Raw genomic sequence first — 25,262 nt, forward strand, 5'->3', positions numbered from 1 at the left:
TTTTTTTTATTAGTTTATCCTGACTTTTTTTATATAAATTGTCATCCTGCCTTTTTTGTTGCCAAGTTGCTCATCCTGTCTTTTTTTTTACTCAAAACTCCTGTCCTGCCTTTTTTCTTTAATTTCATCCTAGCCCCCCACCCCCCTAAAAATCAAATGGTAGCTCCCTAAAAGATACATCGCCATATTCAAAAATCTTTTCAGTTGTAATAAACGGATCTTTTTTCTTATCAGCTGACAAATGAGAGTGTGGCTAACCATCGAATTAGAAATCTAGTTCGATTTAGAGTTAAAGTTCGAGCAAAAAATTTGAATTAGAGTTCAAGATATACTTCGAATTCAAATATTAGTTCGAGTAAGAGTTCGATTTAAAGTTTGAGTTACACTTCGAGTTAAACTTTTGAGTTAAGAGTACAATTCTAGTAAGAGTTAAAATTTCGAGATCCAATCAAATTTAGAGTAAGATTGCAGTTTCTATCAAGTTCCGCTCGTCTATTCGTTTTTTCATTTAATGATTATTCGTTCATCACATGTCTTTTTTTCCTCAGTATACTAGTATACATTTCATTTGCCAATGATGATCAATGGTTAGTAAACTACTAGAAGTAATTTGAAAAGATTGATTGATTGTGTATGTTGTATTCGAGTTTCAGCACTCTCTGCTATACCATAGTGGCCACTTTTTATTGATGAAGGAATTGAGTTATCTAGAGAACCTTTGTATTTGTAAAATGGTTATCCGTGTTAGTTAAGATCGGAATCCGACAACCTCCCAACGTCAGTGTTGACAGGCATGTGATCACACTGATTGATCGAAATATGTACCTACATCTAAACTATTTATTTTGTTTTCTCGTTGTTTTCTTAAACCCATCGATTGATTGGTTTCTGCCAAACTTTTAGTGGCAAAAATTACATGAATATCAGCACGAAAACATTTTTCTATGATTTGAATACTATTTCACAAGACGGTCTTCTAATGTTATGGTTACAGTTTAGCAGTACTCCGGAAGACATGTTATTCTACATAATACTTGTGTGTGTTTAATATTCGTCTTGTCGGAAACTTCTAAAGGTTGATATTCAGTATGGGATGTTCTCGTTGTTGAAGGCAGTACGGTCCCCTGTAGTAGCTGACATCAACGATAGTTGGTCTCTGGTGGATAGTTAACAATTGTACCACATCTTCTAATATTTTTAAAGATTTTTATCAAGTTTATTTTAAAAGATGGTAAATTTCCATCCCCATCTATTCTGATACGATCGTAAACCTCTTTTTCTCTTTTCTTGAAAACAGATTGTGATGTCCCATTTATACAAAAATAAGGATATGTGATATGATTGCCAATGAAACAACTATCCATCGAAGTTCAAATGAAGTGAATGTAAGCAATTATAGACAACAGTACGACCTTCAACAAAGAAACAACTATAATAATATATATTTGGCCATAAAAGGCCCGACATGAAAAATATGAAACAATTCAATTGAGAAACTAAGGCCTAATTTATAACAAAACAATTTACGAAAAATAAATATGACAGATATTAACCAACGAGAATCATAGAACTACAGGCTCCTGACTTGGGACAGGCTCATGTAGAATGTGGCGGGGTTAAACTAGTTTGCTGGCTCTAAACCCTCAACCTGGGAAAGTGGTGTAACATTACATAAAAACAAACTATAAAAATCAGTTGAAAAAGGCTTAACTCAACAGATCAATACGAAGCAGAAAACATCTAATGAAAACACAGACCGGACGTGGCAGCGTATCTATATATCCTACAACAACAAAAACACTAAGTAAAGATCTGAGAGTACTCGCAGTTACTGACAACTACATGTAGTTCAAAGCCAATAGCAACTAATACAAAAATCAATCAGTACACATCCAACATCCTATGGATTTAGTGTAAAGACGTCATTAACAGTCAGAGAAAAACATGACCTTGTGCAATGCCAAAATAAAGGTATCGACAGACTAAAAAGTTCATTTTTACTTCCAGTAATACCTTTTTGTACACACATTTATATTGAAAACTTGAAGAATGTGCTTTAAGGTCAAATCAATTTTAAAATATTGTTCATGTTCGCATTCAAAAAATCTATAAAATCTATATTAAATGTACAGAGAGTAATTAAGACCTGTATACTATTTGTTCAATGAAAAAATAAATAGCCTTTTCATTACATATATTTTTTGTCATCGGTATGCTTCGACATTGTTATCAATCAATTACATAATTATGTAACTGTAATTTGTACATCTTTTCTTTTGAGCGGGCCGCCATTTTAGAAATCGGCGACCTTTACGACGGACTCAATAGGCGCAACGTCATAATACGACACGATAGCGGCGCCTAGCCTGGCATCCGGCCCAATCTAGCTTCGTGTTGCACAGACAAGTTGAGCCATGTTATAGCGACGCCGAGAGCGATGCGTATAAACAATAGCGTGATTTCCTTTTAATAAAAGGGCTTACGATACAGTTTTGATCCAACGGTGAATTTTTGACAAAAATTTGCATACAAGCTATTGTTCATCCATACTATTCAAATATGTAATAAAAATTATACCTTCATGTGCTACTTTTAGAGATAAATGGGGTCGAAATTTTAGACATTTACTAAAATTGTTTCTTGGACAATTCTATCCTTTGGACAGACATACCCAACTCTTTTGTTTCAAAAGGTAAACACAAGCGGATTTTTGTAAAAACATTATGAATATCTTCTTTACATTAATATGTTCTAAATTTGCGTAACAATTCTTTTGATAAAATTAATTTTTATTAAATTTTCGTGATTTTAGAAAAAAAACGGCATTTTTTGCTGTATATTTATATAATTTAAAAAAATTCCACCGGTGATTTGTTCATAAAAATTGGTACAAATACTCTTCATACATAATCAAGTCAAATACCATTTTTAAAAAGAGTGATCCATGTACTCGTTTTCAAGCTAATGATTAAAATATGTCGAAAAATTCATCTTTATCCGATATGTGATAGTTTGACGTCGCGAAAAAATAACATTTTACGTTAGCAACTTCATTACCTCCCCTGTAACTGTATCATATGCCCTAAGCAACGTCAAACTCGCTTAACACTTGGATGGGTGACCGCCTAGGAATACCGAATGTTGTAGACATTTATTTCTTTTTTTTACTTATAAATTTTTCACACCATCAGATAAGTGAAAAGTCTAAAGATTTGATTACTTAAAAAATCTTATAGCAAGGTTCAAAACAGCAGCAAAGTGAGTCAAACTAAGTGTTCTCCCCTTGCTACTGTTCTGTAAAAGAGTGTCATAGCGACGGCTTCTGAAACTGAGGCTGTACAATGGATTTCGCCCGTCAGGACAGGTAAGTGATTTTATCCTTTACTTTCAAAACTGCTCTACCGGTTATGCCATTTTTGACACGTTTCTGTAATTAATGCGAAACAATTTTTCCCATGCAGAGTAGTTCTGTCTGCATTATTTACCCGTAAATTTCGTTTAACGCCAAATTTCGGCGGACCCAGCCCCGCTGTTCAGTTTGTTCATTTGTGCAGTTTTTTTTCTTTTGAAATATTTATGTTGTTTTTTTTTCTTTTTTGTACCTGTTCTGTTAATAAATGCTATTTCGTGTATATCAACAGCAAATATTTCCCTATTCAAGCAAATGGTCAATAAAATTATAATATATTGTTTACCATAATCCAGTAATTTCTGCATAATTCTACAACGGCTATAAAAACAATGAGAGGTGGTATAATTGCGAATGAGACAACTATTCGGCAAAGACCAAAGAAGGAAGATGTAAATAACTTATTCAGTGTTGAAATCATTTTAGAATGTGAACACAGTAAGAAATTAATCAGATGCCAAAAAAAATCATATACATAGCTTTTGCATTTCAGAAATCTTTTTAATTTGAAGTTTCCTTTAAATCAGATATACATATACCAGTACAAAAAGTCATACTTAAAATAAAACATTTTTTAAATCCAGTTGAATTCTTTTGAGATAATTTAGGCAATGAAATGTTGTACGCCAGACGCACGTTTCGTCTACAAAACATTCACCAGTGACGCTCGAATCAAAAAAGTTAAAAGGCCAAATAAAGTACGAAGTTGAATTGCTTCGTGGACCTAAAATTCCGAAAGGTTTTACCAAATAAAGCTAAGATAATCTATTCTTTCTATATGTTTTTCTATACCTATATCTATACTTACGTTTGGAGAAATATATATATGATTCAAAATTCCCTTTCATGAATTCTGAAAAACGAATCTTAGCTTTATATGGTACCAAATAAAGAAGGAAACCTTCCAAGGATTTTACAACAGTATATATATATATCTTAATATTACTATTCTATACGCTGAGTTTCAACTTTTATTTCAGAAATAAAATAACAGCAATCAACGTTCAATTAACAAACAATCACACTTCTCATAACCTGAGTAGAAATGACATCATTCATTGGATAAATAGTATCTTAAATACCGACTACCACAGGATCGAAGAGCTTTGTACAGGTATTAAAGTTTTTACAGTTGCTTCAAACAGTAGTTGTAAGTTCAGGGTTGTTTATCCTTGAAGTTTTATACGTATTTAGACATTTAAATAGATACCAACATATAGACAGTCGGGCAAAAACATAAATATAAGATGAAAAATAACACCATCATTGTAAAACAAGGACGAAGCCATACGAAACGGTCCATATGTATCCTTTTCTAGTTTTCTTTAACGACCTTATTTGACTGTGACATAGTAAAGACAGGAAAGGATTTAGTTGAACGACTAGTACATATGGACCTTTTCCTACGTCTTTGTCCTTTTTTGTGGTGATGGTGTACATGTTGTTTGCTCATCTTACTATAGATTTAAGTGTTTAACTGCCCGTTTGTGTCTAATTAAATGTCTAGTCACATCCAAAGAAGGTCTTACAAAAAGTGAAGTACTCAGTATACTCTGACAGTAATGTCAATCATAAGATCATTCTTAAAATTCAAATGAGTTTCTAGTTTTTATATAGATTAGACCGTTGGGTTTCCTGTTTGAATTGTTTTACACTAGTCATTTCGGGGTCCTTAATAGCTTGCTGTTCGGTGTGAGCCAAGGCTCCGTGTTGAAAGCCTTACTTTGACCTATAATTGTTAACTTTTTATACATTGTGACTTGGAAGGAGAGTTGTCTAATTGACACTCATACCACATCTTCTTTCTTATTTATATTATAGCTTTCCTTTTATTAGAGTTATCAAATTTTTGCAACAATATTAAAATTTATTTCTACGCCAAACACCATGCACTATAATTTCTTATTCTATAAATCAAGAAATCTTTTTTCCTTGCAATCAAATAGTTTTTGTTTTATAAGAATACCCATTAATAAATAAAACATCAAGCAAAACCTTAAAATCTAAAATTTTGGTTTTGTCAATATTTTAAAAAAAAAAACTTTTATCGATATCCCTGTGAACTTTATGATTTCTCGGAGACAAACCAATTCTAATTTAAAACTGAAAACTAACATCTATGAAAGATACGATGATTTTAATTTTCAACCGATTTTCAATTTGTAACAATACCATCTTCCACAGTCTATATCATCGATAGTTATTTTCCCACTAAGCACCAGGATGAATGACTAAAAATAACACTTCACAATCCAACCTGGTAATCTCACATTGTAACCAATTTTGGCTGGTTCCTGGCTTTGACACTACTGGGTCTGACTTAAATCACGTGACGGGGTAACGCAATGTTTTCCTTGTCAACGTTATACTCCGTTCCGATTCCGATTGTTTTTTTACATTCATGAGGGTGTGGATGGGTGTTTACAGAATAAAGAATAATGGGCATAAAATATAAAGAATAGAGAATAATGGGCAAAAAGTATAAAGAATAGAGAAAAATGGCCTAAAAAATTCATTTTGTCTAATTTAATAAAGGAATAATGAGATATAAACTATACCTTGTAAGATTAAAAAAGCCTTATAGTGGTAATACCATACATGTATTATAATATTGAAATGTAAATCGCCAACAAGTCTATTAAAATTGCTTTATTCAATATCGACTAGGAAAAATTTAATTCAAAAGAAATTGCTGAAAGAAATAAAAAGTAAAAATTAAAAAGTGACAAGGAGACGATAAAGATGTCGCAATCGAGTTGAGAAACGTAGATACTGTAACCTTGGTGATCAACCAACCAATCAATACATTGATGGCGACTGAGAAACTTATCCGCATAACCTTGGTGGCAGGCGTCTCATATCTCTAGGAATAAAACAGGTCAAATAAGAGTGAAATCAAACGAATATGGGTTAATGACAAGCAGATTTTTAGTATTGTTTTGTTAAACATTTGCAAGTGGAATCACACTTGCATTATAAATCCCACTGTTTGTGATAATATCAAGAAAAGTGTTGACTAGTTCATGGTGCAAAGCACTTTAAAAAAGAAATTGAGGTTATAAAATGTTGCTTTGATTGAAATCCAAGGTACACCAAAATGGAAATATCTAACTAACTTAAAGATGAAAGGAAATAATAAAAAAAAAAACAATTAGGTAGACAAAAAAAGGACAGGTAATTTGGGAGACTAAATTTAAATTTCTATTTCCCCAAGGAAAAGGTTGCAAGAAAAATTGAAAGTTTTACAATCGTGAACGTATTTTGCTACATATTTGTTTTCATCAAACTTAGTACAAATGAATGCAATACACATTTATAAGTGATCGATTCGTTACAGTTTTCTATTTCTTTACATAAAGAGAAATATAGGTACTCCGAGAGTTGAAATCTGAAATTCTTGCATTTATTTTTGTATATACTAAACTTGAAAGAACATCTTGTCATACAAAACGCACAAATTGTAAGTAATTATGAAATTTATATTATCTTCCAGGTGCTGCTTATTGTCAAGCTGTTGATAAACTGTTTCCTGGTACGTATACTGAAGAGTACTATACAAAACTCTTCGCATACTTGAAAAAAAACTATGGTTACAGCTAAAATATACATATTCGAGTTGATAAAACACAAAACACGATAGAGTCTCTCAGTCTTTACAAAATCAATTATTAAAAATTTAATCAAAGAATCAGGTGTCAAGCAAGGTTGGCAAAGTAAGGAAAGTGACTGAACGAAAGTTTTTGTTTAAGAAAACCAAACAAGATTTAGTAAATAAATCGAGGAATCAAATTGAAATCAGTGATAATCATTATTCTTTTAAGCTTTGTTTCTGTGAAAAAATAATTAAGTTGATTAAACCATGATACAACTGACAGTCATAAAAAATGTTTAATCTAATGTTTCTAGCTATTCATATTTGTTTGTACATTTGTGTATATAGGTAAAGTCCAACTTCGGAGAGTCAAAGTGCAGACCAAACTCGAGCATGAATTTATAAATAACTTCAAATTATTACAGGATGCCTTCAATAAGACTGAAACAGACAAGGTATTGAGCTTATAGTTTTTTAAGGTTGAATAGAAGTTTGAATGGCTTCGTAATATGGATTCTATAACTTTGAAGCATGGAAGCGTTTCACAATACGTTTTATGTAAATCCATATTTTAATTTTTAAAACTTTAAATGATTAGCTTAAGTTTAAAACTTTTTGTGATTTCATATAAACCCGTTGTCTATAATTATTTAAACATTTATACATATATTTGATCATAGAACCCTGGAAAATAAATTCACGCATTTAATGCTTTGCACTTTAGATAATTCCAGTCGAACGCTTGGTAAAGGGAAGGTTTCAAGATAATATCGAATTTGCTCAATGGTTCAAACTGTACTTTGATGCAAACGGTAGAGGAATGAAATTCAGCCAACCAAAAAATAGACCACAATCTGTCATTACTAGACGACCAAAGAGATCACGTAAGTATATTTAAGGGGTTACAGAACACTTAAGGAAGTTAACCTTTTAAAAATCAGCTTAACGTTTAAATCACATACTTTAAGTAAAAATCAAGCTTATCAATGATCAAAATTAGTGTTTGTCAAACTGCTATATAATATATATCCAATGTAATTTTTCATGTAAATTGTTTTGTATTTTTTTTTTATAATTTTGGCAACAGGTCTAAGTAAATATTTTGTCAAAATTTTATGAAAATTAAACGATCGAAATCTATTTTAGTCAAAGTGTTGGGTACACCCTTGAGAAAGTCGAATGCAAACAGAAAGACTACCTTTTTTCTTCTTCGTTGAATTCAGTTTTTGTCGTTGGTATATAAAAGATATAGTGTTGAATATAGTATTATTATAGGATTAAACACATTTTTTCTAGAGGTTATTGATGTGTAAACCGGGGCGATTAACTCACAAACTGAATAAAAGTCCGCAGGACTTTTATGTTAAGTTTGTGGGTAAGAGCCCCGGTTTACACATCAATAACCTCTAGAAAAAATGTGTTTAATCCTCATAATTCTTCAGTCAAACATTCGCTATTTTTAGTTAAGATTTTTTGTTTGATGGCTACTACCATCAAATGCACATGTCTTAACTAAGGAGTTAGCCGCCATATTGAATTTCTAAAATCCGTAAATGTTCGATAAATGCAACAGAATCTAAAATGAAATAGCACCTACCTCAAAAACTGCATTTTAATGAGATATTATCCGAATTTGAAGCGTACAAGTAACGAAATAATCTTTCGCTTGAAAGTTTTCATTTGTATGACGTCGTGTTTTGCCATGACGTAAATGCGCTAAATCATTCATGACATTTCGCGGAATTTTTCATGAATTTTAATTTTATGCATTTTCAAAGCTTTAATGCAATATTTTGTTTTGTTAACATTAAAATAGAAAAAAACTGTTATGTTTTTGTTTTTCAATCTCAATTTGCTGAAAATCCCGGACTCCCTGCATATGCATGTGTATCGCGCATGAATAGATGGTACGAAAGTAGTTTCGGAAACATGGTTTATCGAAGTGTAAACCAAGGTAAAAAATTCTAATTGACCAATCCGTTTCAAGTATTTATAGATATGCAAATCATATAAGAAATAATAAAACCCCGTTTACCCTAGCAAAACAGATCGATCTTTCCTGAGATCGTTCTTAAAAAGATCGATCTTTCCCGATATTGTTCTTAGAAATATCGATCTTTCCCGATATCGTTCTTACAAAGATCGATATTTTGTCTTATGTAAATGGGAAAGATCGATCTTCAATTGGATTTTAAAAGTCCACTCCCAGTGGTGGTTTTAAAAAGATCGATTTTTTATGAATAGATCCTTCAAGTCTAAACACTTAGATCGATCGCGATCGATTTTTCTAAAAGTGAAATTGCTATATTTAGATATGAAAATAAATCTGCGAATGGTCAATTTAGTATATCCGTATAAATCTCTGCCTCTCGGGGTTTCATCCAAATTTTCCAATAATTTTACAGAACGTCAAGATAAGACAAGTGAAGAAATATATTCCGACGTGCTTGCGTCATTCTTCTGAATAGATAAATCCTATTTATTTGCTGTAAATTCATCCTCTTCAAACTAAATGACCTTTCCCTTATAAGTGATAGCCTTCTCACATTTCTTTGTTAAATGACTTGTGACATGTAAATCATTAAGATAATAAATAACTGCATAAGTAATTCTAATGAACAAACTATTTCCTGAAATACAGCATATTTACGATTTTTACGAAATGTAAGGTAATTAGGTCACACAAATTCTTTTTATATTGCAGTGTAAACGCTCTAGGTTTAAAACATCGATCGCGATCGATTTTGTCGATTCAATTTCGAGCAAGTGTAATCGTTGTCTAAGAGTTAATTATTCTGAAATCGTACATGTATCATTTTACATCTATAAGATAAAAGTATAACTTAAATGGTATCTATGTGGTTTGTTATCATTAACTTTAAGCTATTAAACAGAACAGGCTTATTGGGTACATCTGAAGCTACATCAGAAGAAAAGTATTCAAGAACCATGTCAACACCCTTGGAAAAGAAAAGATTGTTTTTTATAGATTTATACTAAAGGACGAGTTTATGATTTATAATGACACATCATATGTCATCAAAGTTGACTTAAGATGAATTTTTGTATGTAGCTTTTGTTCATATAGCTCATATTATTTCTTCTTACTGATAAATCCCTGGCTTTCAAATATTTTGGTTTTAGCGTTTCAGGTGAAGGTAAACCAAGAATAGTTCTTCCGACACACGAACTTAAGTGTTAATGTCATGAATGGCATTTGTAGCAATTTTTTTCAACCTGTAAAATTATTTTGGAACCGGCCTGCTAGATAAAAACAAACAACATTATAGTGAATCATGTTGCTTTGTATATCTATAAAAAAAGAAAACAACACTTTATAAATTTTATGCGTTCGAAGTGCTTTTCTGGATTCACAAAGGCAAATATTTGAAAGTCAAGGATGTATAAGAATCGAAATAGAGGAAGAGCTATATGACCAATGCTAATATTTGAAAGCCAAGGAAGTATAAGAATAGAAAGAGAGTAAGAGCTATATGACAAAAAAGGTTTCAAAATAATAGCCAAATATGCAAATCTATCAAAGTTATGACAATTATATTGACACAATTGGATGTTGTATTTAGGCCAGTGTAATGCAGAAGTGTCATTTTTGATGTCACTGTGTCATCATAAGCATAATCGACAAATTTGACAAAAAAAACTTTCTAATTATATACTTCTGTGACATTGAATTTGAGCATAAACGTTGTACACAAACAACAATTTTACTCGCACGAACAGATCTGTTTTTGAAAATGTTTGCTTTTTCTAAAAAAAAAAAAAAATCGTCCTGAACATGCATGAAATATTTGCCACTGGACGCTATGCAAACATCATTCAATCAATCTTAAATGAGTTTTTACTTTTTAACATATTACATAATCATATATGACTAAAATGTTCTCAATTACTAGTATACAGTTTAATATAGACTTAGGAAACGGTTCTCACAAAATGTATAAACAGGACCATCTTAACCGAGCCTCCTCATGGGGTTTTTGATTATGTGATTACTTGGACACCCCCATGAGGGGCCTCTTAACCAAAACGAACATTCTACTGGAAGAAAAAATTCTGTATTGTGTTTAAGACGCTTAAGGGACGACAATTTGATATCTAGGGGAGGAGACCAGGCGATTTTTTGAAGATAGAATATTTATTTTCATTTTTCATGCATTTTGTGTTGCAGTATATTCATTTCCATCCTATCTTATGGAAGGTTACTTATTTTCAGATTTTATCAGGCCAGGATATTCATTTTCAGACTCATCCTGTCCCTACCCCCAACCCCAAGAAATCAAATGATAGTTATCTTATCATTGGATCTTGTATAAAGATGTCCTTTGATGCAAAATTTTGCCAAAAAAACAGTAACAATTTACAATATCATATAAAAAAAGTCTATTCAGCAGCAGTAAGTTACGGAAGCGTATTAGCGCCACACAATTATTTTTTTATAATTTTCTTCCTATCTTTGCGATATAACGCAAACCTTTGCGTTATAACGCAAACATCTTGATTTCAATTATTCATTAAGTTTTGTATATATGTCCGTCTGTCATTAAATTCCTGTTGTGATTTAGTTAGGAAAAGAACCATAAATACAAGGCAAAGTCATTATAATAAATATGCATAGGAATCAGAAAAGTATATAATTTAACAAGAAAATTGAAATGTTATAGGCATATTTCATTTGAAAGGCCAACATTTTTAAAATTTTGATTAAGTAGATAAGAGCAAAAATAATGTCATACAATTGTAAAACTGTCAAGTCAAATAGAAAAAATGATCTTTCTGCTGTAAAATGAATTATTAAGAAAGATTTTTTTTTTTTAATTTTGATGTAAGAAATCGTTTTTTAAAATCTCAGAATATGATAAAGATTCTTTGATAAAAAGTCATGAAATTTTCAATCTAGTGTGGTAACTTGGTACAATGTAGCAATTTAAATGGAGAGAACATAATTTTGTTAATAAAACATCTTCATTTTATTCATTTATTGCAAAAGGGTAGTTAACCAACCTTTCACAATCCTCAAACGAGAGCTTACTTTGGAAGTATATTTATATTCGGCTATAGCTATATTAGCAGGGTTGTTTTTTTTTTCTTCGGTATAACTTTAATTTACTCAATTTTCATTGTAATATATGTACCTGTATTATCATGTAAATGGGGGGGGGGGGCACTTTATAGTGTGATGTTCGGTGTGAGCCAATGCTCCGTGTTGAAGACCGTACTTTGACCTATAATGGTTTACTTTTACCAATTATGACTTAGATGGAGAGTTTTCTCATCGGCACTCATACCACATCTTCTTATATCTATTATCCTGCTCATTATTAGTTAAATAGTAAAGCATTTTACTTTGCAATGAGTACAAAGAAGATAAATTTTAATATATGCAGCCTCCTCCATTAATAACTCCTGCTTCCTTTGAATCTTAAATAAGAAATAAGATAAAACAAATGTTTGCGTTATATCGCAAAGGTTTGCGTTATAACGCAAATGTTTGCGTTATAACGCAAAAGGTTTGCGTTATAACGCAAAGGTTTGCGTTATTTCGCAAAGGTTTGCGTTATAACGCAAACATGGGAAGAAATATTAAAAAAAAAAAATTGTGTGGCGCTAATACGCTTCCGTAGTAAGTAACGCTTTTTTATATCTTTATTCTCAATAATCCATATACATAGGTATAGAGAAGACATTTATGTACAGTATTTACAATAAGACAGAACAAACAAGACAATTGATAAGACAATGTATGAAATAAATTTTAGCTAGGAGCACATATACCTGTGTTGATAATCTTTATAAATTTACAAAGTTTAATCAGTTTTGATTTGTGTTTTGAAGACATAATCTGCTTGTATTTTACAATATTTGCATTTTTAAAATAATAATGTGACATACAATGTTTCCTGTTTTCTTCAAAGTATTTACATTCTAATATGTAATGAAATTCATCACCAATGTCATTTTTATTACATAGAAGACACAGTCTATTATTTCTAACTATATTGTTCCATCTACCCTGTTCAATAGGGAGCTTGTGATTTGTGGTCCTAAATCTACACAAATCAATAGATAGTTTGTTCCCAAGAATTTCAAAATAATCTTCTTTTCCAAAAAAATCTTTAAAAAGTTTATAATTAAGTGCTTTTGGTGAGTTTTCAAGCAGAGAATGCCAGACTTGTACAAACTGATCTTTAAGTCTGAGCTTGATGAATGAAACTAACCATTTGCAATTTATAAATGATTGTGTTTCCCATACATTTGGGATACCACATTCATTTAAAATAGTCTTTACCCTGTTTAACCATGAAAAATTCACATTGTCATTAATAGACATGTGATAACACAATTTATATAAAGTATATGATAGTTTCGTCACTTTACCAGAATTTAATTTCCCCCAAAATGAGATCAATCTAGTTTTTATGTCCAAGTCTATAGGATATTTTCCAAGCTCCCCATAAATCATGTAAGAGGGTGTTGATGTTTTCAGACCTAATAATAATTTACAAAATTTCAGTTGTACCCTTTCAATTATGTCATTATTTCCAATACCCCATACTTCACAACCGTACAGTAATATTGGTTTCACCATTTTATCAAATAAGTCCAACTGACTACATATAGAAAGATTATGAAGACGACCTAGTCTTAACACTTCGTAAAGAGCCTTAGTGGCCTTTTCTACGTTAAATTGTTTTGTTTTATTAAAATTGCCTGAATAGCATTTTATCATATTGACAAATGCAAATGGATGAAAAATGTTCTACAAATATTATATATTATAATTCAAATTCTAGTACGTATGTTAAATCTACAGTGACTGTTAGACACTGCGAGTTAAACAAACGCTCAGGAAATTAACTCTTCGTCTTTATTTGCCCAATTAAAAGAAGTTTGCAGACGTATTTTTGTCATATTTCATACAAACTCCTACCAAAATACGCTTATAAATAGTTTTCTTATGGAATTATTTAAAATGTTGTAGCAAGAAATTCAACTAAGAGCTCAGCATCGTCCACATATGGATTGGAATCTGGAGGTCAGTATAGCAGTGAATTAGATGTAGAAATTGAAGAACTTAGGAAGAAGGTACGCATTGTTTAATTCATAGCAACAAATAACTGAAGTAAATTTACTTGTATAATTTTTGTTGTGGTAATCTACAGTTAGAACAGATAAGAACATTACAGGGATGAATCCTTTCCTAAGCTTGCTGTAGATGGTTTCGATGATTCGTTGTAAGCTTATTTGGCTAAAACATTTGCATCAATAAAACTTTTAGAACTGATCCATCGTGATTAGAAAACCCTTCAGAACATTTGCATCAATTAAAGTTTTAAAACTGATCCATCGTGATTTAGAAAGAATGATTTGATGAAAAAATATTGGTATGATTTCAGTACATACAACATTGTACGTGTTTCCGAAATAACATCTGTACTAAAATGTTTTAATATAGATATCATTAACAAGGGTCTGGATGGGGGTCCTTCATTTCTGTATTTTTAAGGCCATTTTTCTCTATTCTTTATACTTTTTGCCAAGTATTCTCTATTCTTTATATTTTAGCACCTCAGTATTCTCTATTCTTTATATTTTTTGCCCATTATTTTCTATTCTGTAAACCCCCATCCACACCCTCATTAACGGTACTAATTTTACTGCACCAGATACGGATTTCGACAATTAATGCATCTTCAGTGATGCTCGGGACATGGAATATTTGAAAATCAAAAACCTAATTCAAACAAAGAGATATTAAAACCAAATAGGACCAAAGGTATAACCAAACTCAGACAACGATTTACAGCTATACATGAGGGAGATACATTTTTTAATTTAAAATAATTTCCAAAATTTAATAACAGAAACTTTTATAAAGCCAAAATATCTGTATTTTCATGCCAGTATCCAAGAACTGGCTACTGAGCTGGTAAAACCCTCAAGTACTAGTACTGACCGTTCACCATCAGATGTTTCGTTGTAATAACATTAACGATACCAAGCATTTCGACAATTAATGTCTATCGATATCTATTCGGTAATGCTTGAGGCCAAAAGGTTTAAAAATCCAGAACCTAATGCAAGGTTAAAGAGCTGATCAAGCTTTTGAGAGCACCAAAACCAACCCAAAAAGAAGTCAAAACGCACTTAGACGACCAACTAACAACTTAAGTTTAAGCATAAATCGTGCCTTATATAATACATTACCTTGAGTTAGAGTGTTTCATTTAACCAGGTTATGCGTTTTAAAATGGATAAGGAATCATTAGAAAAAGAAAGAGACTTCTACTTCGGCAAGTTATGTCAAATTGAAGTATTGTGCCAATCTGAAGATTATGAAGATGAGCCGATGACAAAGCATGTAATAGACGTGTTATGTGCTTATGAGGTAAAATTATATGGAATTATTTTAAAATAATTTGATTTTGTGTGTAACACGTCTTCCGATTGGCCGAAAGTTGTTTGTCTATAACCTCATAGACATAATTTGGTCATGTGACCGTGACGTCATTAACGTTTTTTCATGATTTACTCCTTATAATGGAATGCTGATACGCGAGTTATTCAGTGTGCACCACATTTTTTATGTTATTTCGAATAGACAAAAACTATTACAGCCATTCCTAATGTATAAAATACTTTTGTGTTTTAATGACTATTCAGGAATATACAAAACAGACATGAGTGATTAGATAGGACTAGACTTTTAACAATTTGTGCATTCGGAATGCAATTTCTCGGATGTCTCTTATCCATCGTGTTTTGATAATTTTCTACATTATAAATAATGTAATTTAAATTGCAATTCTATTTTACAAAAGATTCAGCCAAAATATCTGAACTATGTTTTGTTCATTATTTCGTATATATCTTTCATTTCAATTTTCACCAAATTGATATTAGCATGGTTTTTGTAGAAGTACCGGCAAATAACCTTAAAACTGTTTGTTTTCGAATATCCATACTGTACTTATTGAATTATAAGTGTTTTCGATCAAACACTTTATATTTGTCTACATCACTTCTTTAAATTACAATGATATTCTTAAAAAAAAAAACCAGTTTACTAGTTTTTATAATGTTTGTCCGATTTTTTTGAATATGTGTAAACTTTTTGGCTGGACCAACCATGATAAAACGATTTGTTCGTATAACGTTGAAGATCCGACAATACTTGTATTACAGGAATAATAAATAATCGAAGTTCGAAAGGTTCAATGTATTACATAACATATCGTCTTAATCTACTTCTGTCATTTTGTTTCCTGTCTTTTGTTTCGTTTTTAAAGTAAAACGACGACGAAATGCGACGAAAACCGAGTTGAATCAGTATACATACCACTGTGAATAAAATATGCTCATTGCGCCAACCCAACACCAAAGCAAAACAAATGAAAGACCGAAAGAAGTTCTTTACTTTCTTCAATAATGGTGCCGAAGTGTCGAACGCATATGTATAGATCTAAATCGTTTCTAGCTTAGACTGACAAGGTTTGAATCGTTTCTAGCTCAGACTGACATGGTTTGAATCGTTTCTAGCTTAGACAAGGTTTGAATCGTTTCTAGCTTAGACTGACAAGGTTTGAATCGTTTCGAGCTTAGACTGACAAGGTTTCAGACTTTAAACAGACACATTGATACATGTATATAAGGTAGCATAATTAATATTTAGAAGTAGATAACCCTTTCTTATGTTGACCAGACTGAGAGATATGGAAAAAAACCCAATAGTTTAATGCAAATTAACTTTACTCAATATTATCAGTATCAGACATGATTGTCAAAACAGCTACAAGTAACAACTACATAAAATCATACCGTATCAAAGAATTATCTCAGTTTTAAAAAGCTAGCTCAAAGTTACTTATCTGCACGCGTACGCTTATACTGTCGTGTCCAATTAATCAAATAAATGAATTAACAATTAAAATGTATTTTGCTTCAGGATGGCTCCAAACCACCAGTGGAGGAAAATAAAAAACACTGACACGTGTCATTACACAAAGGAATCAGATAGTTATCCGAAGGACTTTTAATAAATTTCTTTGTAAAAACAATAGATGTCGTTTATTTTTATGTCTTTTTTCAATGTTTCATGGAAGTGGTTCATTTTCACTTAAAAACTAGTCACTGCGATTCCATATAGTATCGAGAGAAAAAAAAATGATAATACATAAAAAGGACAAGCAGGAATGAATACCACACAGTACAAAAGAACACATCTACCACAATACCCGACTCTTGAAAAAAGACATACCAATTCAAATATCCAGTTCTGATGTATCGGATGCGATTTAGACTAATATCTATGGTGAACATATTTCCGATACAAAGCAACGTCGAAAAACTGAAACAAAAGAAAAGACGACACGTGTTAGCCTAACATGTAAATACAGTTGGTTATGAACCGAACCTTGATTTCTAAATTAATACCTAAATTTCATTTATTTCAAATTTCCAATAAAAAAATAGAAGTATTTAATGCTATTCCTATGCCTTCTTCCCTGTCCATTGCTTTTTTTAAATAAAGAGGAAAATCTTTAACCCCCCCCCCCCCCCCAATGTTCGATTCATGACATGTCCAGTGCGTTGGATAATGTTGTTTTTCAACAATCAGCAAGCACATTCTAATGATACAAACTGCTGTAAACTCATTGTCTAATAGGAAGCGGTAAGCAGCAAACCAGGACTGAATGGCTAAATTTTTCCAGGAACCGATAAGAAGCCATCCAGATAACTTAATTTCAAAATCCATTGCAAAGGTGCTATCACGTCCATTCATTTCATATTCTTGTATAAAGAAAAATTCTCACAACAGATAATTCCAGTTTTCTTGACGTTTGTTGAACGTATTTATATACATCTTTGAAAAAGTTATACTTGCTTTGCACGATGGGAAATGTCAAAGAGGCAGGTTGAAAAGGAGATTGAATTTATATATATAATTTGGGTTATAATTTCTCATGATCAATAGACATGCTTAATCAACATTACCAACACACTTGTGTGCTAAAACATGATATGACATACATGTTTCTGGGCTAATCTTCATCAGGTTCACTCATGATCAAAAACATAAAAGCTTGGAAAGCAAAAAATAACTAACGATTGAGAGCACAAACACCAAAGGACGCATACACAAAATCCAAAACTGTCTCAAAAACGTTATGAATTGCACGATCACAAACAGGACGTAAAGGTAAAACCTTCTATCAAAACATTGGGTATTGCAAATAAATTAGCTTTTATATAATTCGCCGTTTCAGAATATAATGTATTCTGGGTAATATTTCCAAAAGCGTACACCAAAACCATGTGATTGGTTTACAACGTCCCATGCAGTTTTAATTCAACCAATGACGTGACGATGTTTTTATTTAAGTGTATTATTATCATAATTATTATTATTATTATTAATACACTCAGGCACCATTGTGTGCAACAAGAGCAACATAATATAGTATACAAAATAATGAATTGGTCAATAAATATTACAAATAAAAAATAACGCAACCCTTTTATCACTACGGGTGTAAGAACAATGAAATTACCCATGGTCTTTTAGATTCCAAAACAGCGATTTACATAACATTATAAACTGGAAATTCACCAACGAAATGCAACATTCTTAATCAGGCAAAATAATGAATCACTTGCTCCGGTTACCATCGGGGACTGATAGTCCTCCAGCAGCGGTAACCATGCTAGCAAAAGAGAGGCGAAAGATACCAAAGGGACATCCAAACTCATAAGTTGAAAATAAACTGCAAAATAACATACAAATTTTATAAACTTAAAATTGGCAGATAGCACTTTTCATTTGTTAAATCATGTCTATACCTAAGCACTGCCTCCTGGGCATGCGTACGTACATGGTGCCCTTGTGTACCCGATAGTCTTCTTGACAGTGGAACTGACCAATAAATTCTTAAGAAATTATATCGGTTTGGGTATTACACTTTGATAATAAATTTGAAATCTAAAAATTTCAAGTATTGTAACTCATTCATAATAAAGTTAAATTGTATTACATTTTCAAATTATATATGTCGTATGCTAAAATATTGGATAAAAGCAGGAAATGAAGATTATTTCCATAAACTGTATAAGATTTTTTTAATATATATAATCATGGTCTTTCTTAACTAATCAAATTTTATTAAAATTCAATTAAATAAAGAGTTACAATCATAAAGTGAAACTTCCTCAGTTTGTATAAACGTCATTTGGTTTCACAGTCTGTTCGATTGCTAACTGAGCACATGTCTTACCCGTAATCTATTGATGATTGTATGAACTGTATTAATATTTACGCACGATTCCATGTTCGTACCTTTTAAGAAGAAATGTATTAGTTTTGTTTATCAATCAGTGCCCATGTATGCTATTTAAAGCAGCTACCATCACCTACTTTCATGTTTTCTGGAGAATTTTTTCAAGTTGACAAAAAAAACCTGTAATCGCACTAGTAAATTTCTACAAATGAAAATTAAACCTAGATCAAAATGAAATATGATAGATTTACACGGACCATCTAATACATTATATTAAACTATCCTTTTTCTAGTGCCATACAGTTGCTGTAGTTTCCTTAGTATATGCGTTGATGCACTTTGACATGATTAAAAAAATTTGTTTAAAAGACTCAAGATAGTTCTCCGTGATCAGTTTACAGACAGCATGAATTAATAATAAGAAGGATGGCTGCTACAAGACTAAGACCACCAGAGGCTACATCTAATCCAAATGACCAGCTAAGTGTGGATGCAGCTGTGTAATAATCCATCCACTTTACTCCGTAAACAGTTGCTCCGGCAATAATTGCTCCAACTGAAATATTTAAAAGTAAGGCATCAAAGAAGTTTAGCATATGAACAGATATTGAAAGGTTTCGATATGACGTAATTTGAGTGTGAGTTATTTCCCTTGGTCGCCATTTTGGAGGTCTAATTAAATAGTTGATTTTCTTATTTTACTAACAAAATTGGAACAAGTCTGAAAAGATATCCTAACTAGATCGTAGTGATGAATCAAGCAAGGCTAAAAGAAATGAACATTGTTCAGGAAACTATCTTAATTTTTTAAAATTTAGAGGTCGGTATAACAAGTTGAATTTGGCTGATTTATGAAGGAATATGTATAAAAGAAGAAGATGTGGTATGATTTCCAATGAGACAACTCTCCACAAGAGACCAAATGACACAGAAATTAGTGTGTTTCATATACCTCAAAAATAGCAACACAAGGGAAGTAACTTTTGCTCAAATTGTGTCAACCTATACTTATCTATCGAGTAAAATCAATATGACAGAAAATAAAATACTTACAAAAACACCTAAAGGTCAACATGTGGACTTCAAGTACAGTACAGTCAAGCTTTAATCTCCCATAAGTTGTATATATGAAACTATTTATCGGAATATGCATGAAATATTTGCCACTTGGTGTTAAAGTTGTCAATAGTCAATAAACTATTCATGTAAACTATGTATGCATGCAGATATCAGAAACAAAGATGAATTTTCTTCGGATAAATTGGAAGTTTGAATTGGAATCGTCTTCTATAAAATTTAAGATATTAAATTCTCCGAATTTTCCAACTTTTATCATATTTATCCGTTAACATTGATGTCCGGAAAATAAAATAGTCCTAATGTAAATTGCAGAAGATGTTCAACTGCCGTTTGAAAATGATTCTATATTGGGTTTTTCTGATAATAAAATTACAGCATTCTAACCACAATTTCATAAGCATCAAATAATCTAATAAGGTCAAATAGTTTCGCTTTTGATTTATAATGTTCAAATGGGAAATGACAAACGAATCTAGAGACGACAAAAAATCGCATTTCTTCATATGTATTCATATCACATGAACCACATCGTAATGACGCATGCATAATTAACTTTGGTATATTGAAGTATAATGTTTGAAAGCTCTTCATCCGTATATTCTCAAATGTTCTATATACCATTCAAGAGATAATAAATGTAATTTAAATAATATATAATTTCAATTTAAATATAAAATTATTGTCAATTTAAATATAAAATTATTGTCAATGTAAATATAAAATTATTGTCAATTTATACTGTGTCCTTAAGTTTGAAGGGTGTCCGTCCTCTGGTACTGATTGTAAAAGAAATGCTCGCGTGCAAGTCCTTTGTGCAATTGTTGGCAGATGAGTACTGAGAGGAAATATAAAGTCATGTAGCAATTGAGAACCAATGTTGCATTTGTAGAATTGTTTTTGGGGGTTTACTGTGTGACTGATACATGTTGGTTCAGGCGTCATATCTACTTGAACGAATTAACTGCGTTATCTATCTTACCAGGACTTTGATTTGATATGATATTTTGCAGTCAATGGAAACAACTAAACAAGAATATGAACCTATTGTGTAACCTTTAAATAAAACTCACTCCAAGCTGGAGCACCCCATAAAATAACAAAAATAGGAAAGCTAAAGCAAACAATGGCCAACGATACTTAACATATAGATATTCAGAAGTACTTACATGCAAAAAGTAAAAAGCCAATTATGACATAAGCTAAATATTTGTTGGATAAACAGCAGCTGTATACCGAAAATAAAACTACGGCAACAATTAGGGCAACCAAGCCCGACATCTGTAGAGACAAGTTGATCAGGAAATCATCATAAAAATCTGAAACACAAAGAGGCTTTATTGAAGAATGCATTATGTAACAGTTAAAGCATAAGTCTGGAGATAAGAATAATAAAGTTAGAAAAAAAAACAATTTGCAAGCAACTTTACTCAATAGTTTATACGTCCTCTGGTTTTTTTTACCAATGCTTGAAAACTGTTTGTTCAGCAAACCCTATATACTTCTCAATACTTTTTAAAATGCAGTGGCTATACTAATAAACAAGCCAGCCGGAAATTATTTTTTTTAAATGATTCTCGGCGGTCCGAACTAGTTTATTCTTCCAGAAAATAACTTTCCTGTGATGTTATGCTATCATTCCGGCAATACATGAAATGAAACGAAAATATAAAATAGACTTCTTACAAGATATGTCCTAAGTACTGTTAATTCTTATTACGTTTTACTACCTTTAACATACATTCATACGAAAAATCAAAAGACTCCCAGTGTTTGCCGCTAAAAATTATATTTTGTTTCTGAAAAAGCTTGTACATCTCTTTTATGAAATTCAGTATCAATTAAACATGGAATGTGTTAATGAATTACAACATCGAACGTTCTTAAGATAACAAAATTGTGGAAGAAAGTGTCTACAAATGTCTGTTTAATTTACTGTACTGAAAACGTAAAATTTGGAAACAAGTTTTTTTAATTAATTTATATACTTTTAATTTCTATCTAATTCTTTTTGAAAAATAGTGGCAAAGAAGTCATTTTTACATTGCTAATGCGCAAGCACATATTTTTTTTCTTTTGATATATGTTTTGTTCTGACATATACATCAACATACTGTACAAGGAAAATGGGAGGAGTTTTAAACTGCTTTCTGTAAACAAATAAAACACTATAAATATAACCTAACATTTTAAAAATTCTTACTGCGTAAAAGTGACACTTGAATATTCTATTTACATATATTTTGAGTTGTTTTATAAACTTTAATTACAATGTAAATAATAAATGTAAACCAAAAAGTCTTGGTTAGATATACAATATAAGTTTACTAGAAGTTAATATTTTTTCAACTGTCGAACAGTTAAACCTTATCTACAAAGAAAATAAGGTGCGACATCTTAGATATAAGTAATTCCCATATCACGTGATCTTAACTTAACAGCAAATATATAGTGTAATCGGCAAGAACTGAAGACATGGCCGATAGTTGCTAATTTTGATTGAAAAACATTTCGTGACTTGTATTTGTTTCATAGTTTTAAGATTTATATTAAATAAATAATAATTATCTCCTTGTCTATATATACTGTATCAAGATTATCGTTTTAACAATTATTGACAAATGTGTACATATAATTTCACACGACTTTGTATGCCTTTCTCAATTTTACTTAATGGTAATGCCCTCAAATGTAACTCACCGTCTTCATAATACTTTTCATGACACCCTTTTCACATCTAAGTCATTACGTAAAATGACTTTCATTTTGACTTTTTAAAGTATTGTGATTCGTTTAAAATTTTTAACAGAGACGGAGTTTATCATTTATCAGTGATTTTGCCTCGCCTGCATGCATATTTTTGTCTCGCCTGCTGAACGAGAATCCAAAGCCATTACAGGTCTATTTAACTTGTGGGAGTCTGGATCCTAGTTTTAGTACACTGATATGATTTATATAAAGTTTAACATGAAATTTACAGACTTTATTGACAAATTAACATCAATATCTCATGAAATAAAAGCTACTATAATTATCTTGCTGTTGGTTACTGTTTGTGTTATTTCCCTTTCGATATCATATATTAAATATCCAGTTGTAAAATACATTTGAAAATGAAATAAAATTTATTTAGTCGTTTGATCTCATTTAAAAAGGCTTCATATATCAACTTTAATGTGACAAAGTTGACTAGATTTTGATATTAAAGTTATTCTGAAAGATATACATATGTATAGATGTGTATACATTCTTGGTTATGAAAAGAATAATTTTCATACAGTAACATTCTTTTGAATTTAAATATAATCCTTGACTTACATTTGAAAATGAACCTCATTCAAAACACAGAATTTTTTACTCGAGGACAAAACAAAAAAAATCTAACTTAAACGGACGAATGAATTCTTTCAAGGAACTCAAACGTATTAATGAGTGATTTATCGGTCATAGAATCACCACGTATCTCGTATTTTGTTTGTTTTGATTAGAGGCTAAATTATCATCGCATATCTAAATAGCTTTTAAATGGTAGTTGGCTAGTTTTACATGAATTCCAAAGTTATTTTTTTCTCTGTGCTTGATGGTAGGTTTTCTATGTTCTGAGATCACATACGAAAACACAAACAACAACATATAAATAACACATAGCTGAGAGGGTGATAGAGCAGATTGTTAAACCCGAGAAAACATTGTCAACTGAGGCGAAGCCAAGGTTGACAATGTTTTTCCGAGGGGTAACAATCTGCTCTATCACCCTCTCAGATATGTGTTATTTAATTTATTATACTGGATGTTCTGTTATTGCTGTCGATTAAATTTCAAATTCAAAGTAATAAACTATGACGTCTTGTACATAACAACCATCCGTATTTAATAAAGCGCACACTTGATCAAGCATCTCCGTGAAGGGTAATAGAGTATTTGCCATAGGATAGAGTCGTATTTAATAAAGCGCACACTTGATCAAGAGTCTCCGTGAAGGGTAATAGAGTATTTACCATGGAATAGAGTAAATTTCTCCCTCGTATTAACCAATCAAAATCTGGCATTTTGACATGAAGAATAATAAATTTAAAATATCATTTGAATATCAAAAAGTGTTGTTTAGTTTGTTTTTCTTCCTGGCTGGTAGGTTTGGAAATTTAACTTGTAGTCGAGGCAAAACATTTATATATAAAAAAAACAAAAAACAAAAACAAAAACAGGCTGTTAACTTCTATGTCATTTGGTCTCTGGTGGAGTGTTGTCTCATTGGCAATTATACCACATCTTCTCATTTGTATATTCATGGCTTAGGTGAAAAAATTATGACAACTTACCTGTTCCTTTATATGCATTGAGAACATTTGATATCGAGAAACAGTTACTTATATCGTCTTTACACTGTGAAAACAGTCCAGCAAAGTCTACATCAGGATTATTATCCTGCTCGTTCCAGTACGGAGTGAAAATGGCAACCAGACCACATATGAGAGCCACCCATGTAACAATATATGACACCCAGGATATAGGCGTTGAATCACAGCAACATCCGCCACATGCCATCTTCTGGTATTTTGGTTTATCTTAACACTGTAAATTACTTAACTCGAGCAATCCAATCCCTTATCGTCTCCGATTCTCTCCGCCTTAAGAGGTAACGGTTCTCAACACGTTTCTACGTTCAATAACTTGGCGATTTCTATCTTTTGACTGAAACTTTTTCCTTTCTAAACCTCAAGTCCCACTACAGTGACTTAATATAAGTGATATACCTCAAGTATTTATTACTTAAATAAATATTTTCAAAAGGAAAATATGACAGTTTAAATATATCGGATCTATACGTTTATTATTACTTCTCGTGAAATCCTAATTCACTTATATATATAACGTGGGGTTATAATTTAAA

At 31.4% G+C, this 25,262-nt stretch overlaps 2 protein-coding genes across 2 annotated transcripts; one reads left to right on the forward strand and one right to left on the reverse strand.

Annotated features, from left to right (window-relative positions):
- Positions 1–3,237: 3,237 nt before the first annotated feature.
- On the forward strand, positions 3,238–16,797 carry LOC127723887 (microtubule-associated protein RP/EB family member 2-like). Its single transcript, XM_052230603.1, has 8 exons — positions 3,238–3,364; positions 4,390–4,523; positions 6,903–6,941; positions 7,350–7,456; positions 7,726–7,885; positions 14,002–14,105; positions 15,256–15,408; positions 16,786–16,797. The coding sequence occupies exons 1-8, from the start codon at positions 3,342–3,344 to the stop codon at positions 16,795–16,797; spliced, it is 732 nt and encodes a 243-aa protein (XP_052086563.1). The 5' UTR covers positions 3,238–3,341.
- Positions 16,798–19,119: 2,322 nt separating this feature from the next.
- Positions 19,120–25,228, reverse strand: LOC127723300 (uncharacterized). Its single transcript, XM_052229850.1, has 3 exons — positions 24,691–25,228; positions 21,541–21,690; positions 19,120–19,850 (listed from the first exon to the last, which is right to left on the reverse strand). Exons 1-3 carry the CDS (start codon positions 24,914–24,916, stop codon positions 19,690–19,692), a joined length of 537 nt encoding a protein of 178 aa, XP_052085810.1. The 5' UTR covers positions 24,917–25,228; the 3' UTR covers positions 19,120–19,689.
- Positions 25,229–25,262: the final 34 nt, after the last annotated feature.

The sequence above is a fragment of the Mytilus californianus genome, unplaced genomic scaffold (assembly GCF_021869535.1).
Source record: "Mytilus californianus isolate M0D057914Y unplaced genomic scaffold, xbMytCali1.0.p SCAF_13, whole genome shotgun sequence".
In the NCBI taxonomy this organism is placed as follows: Eukaryota; Metazoa; Mollusca; class Bivalvia; order Mytilida; family Mytilidae; genus Mytilus; species Mytilus californianus.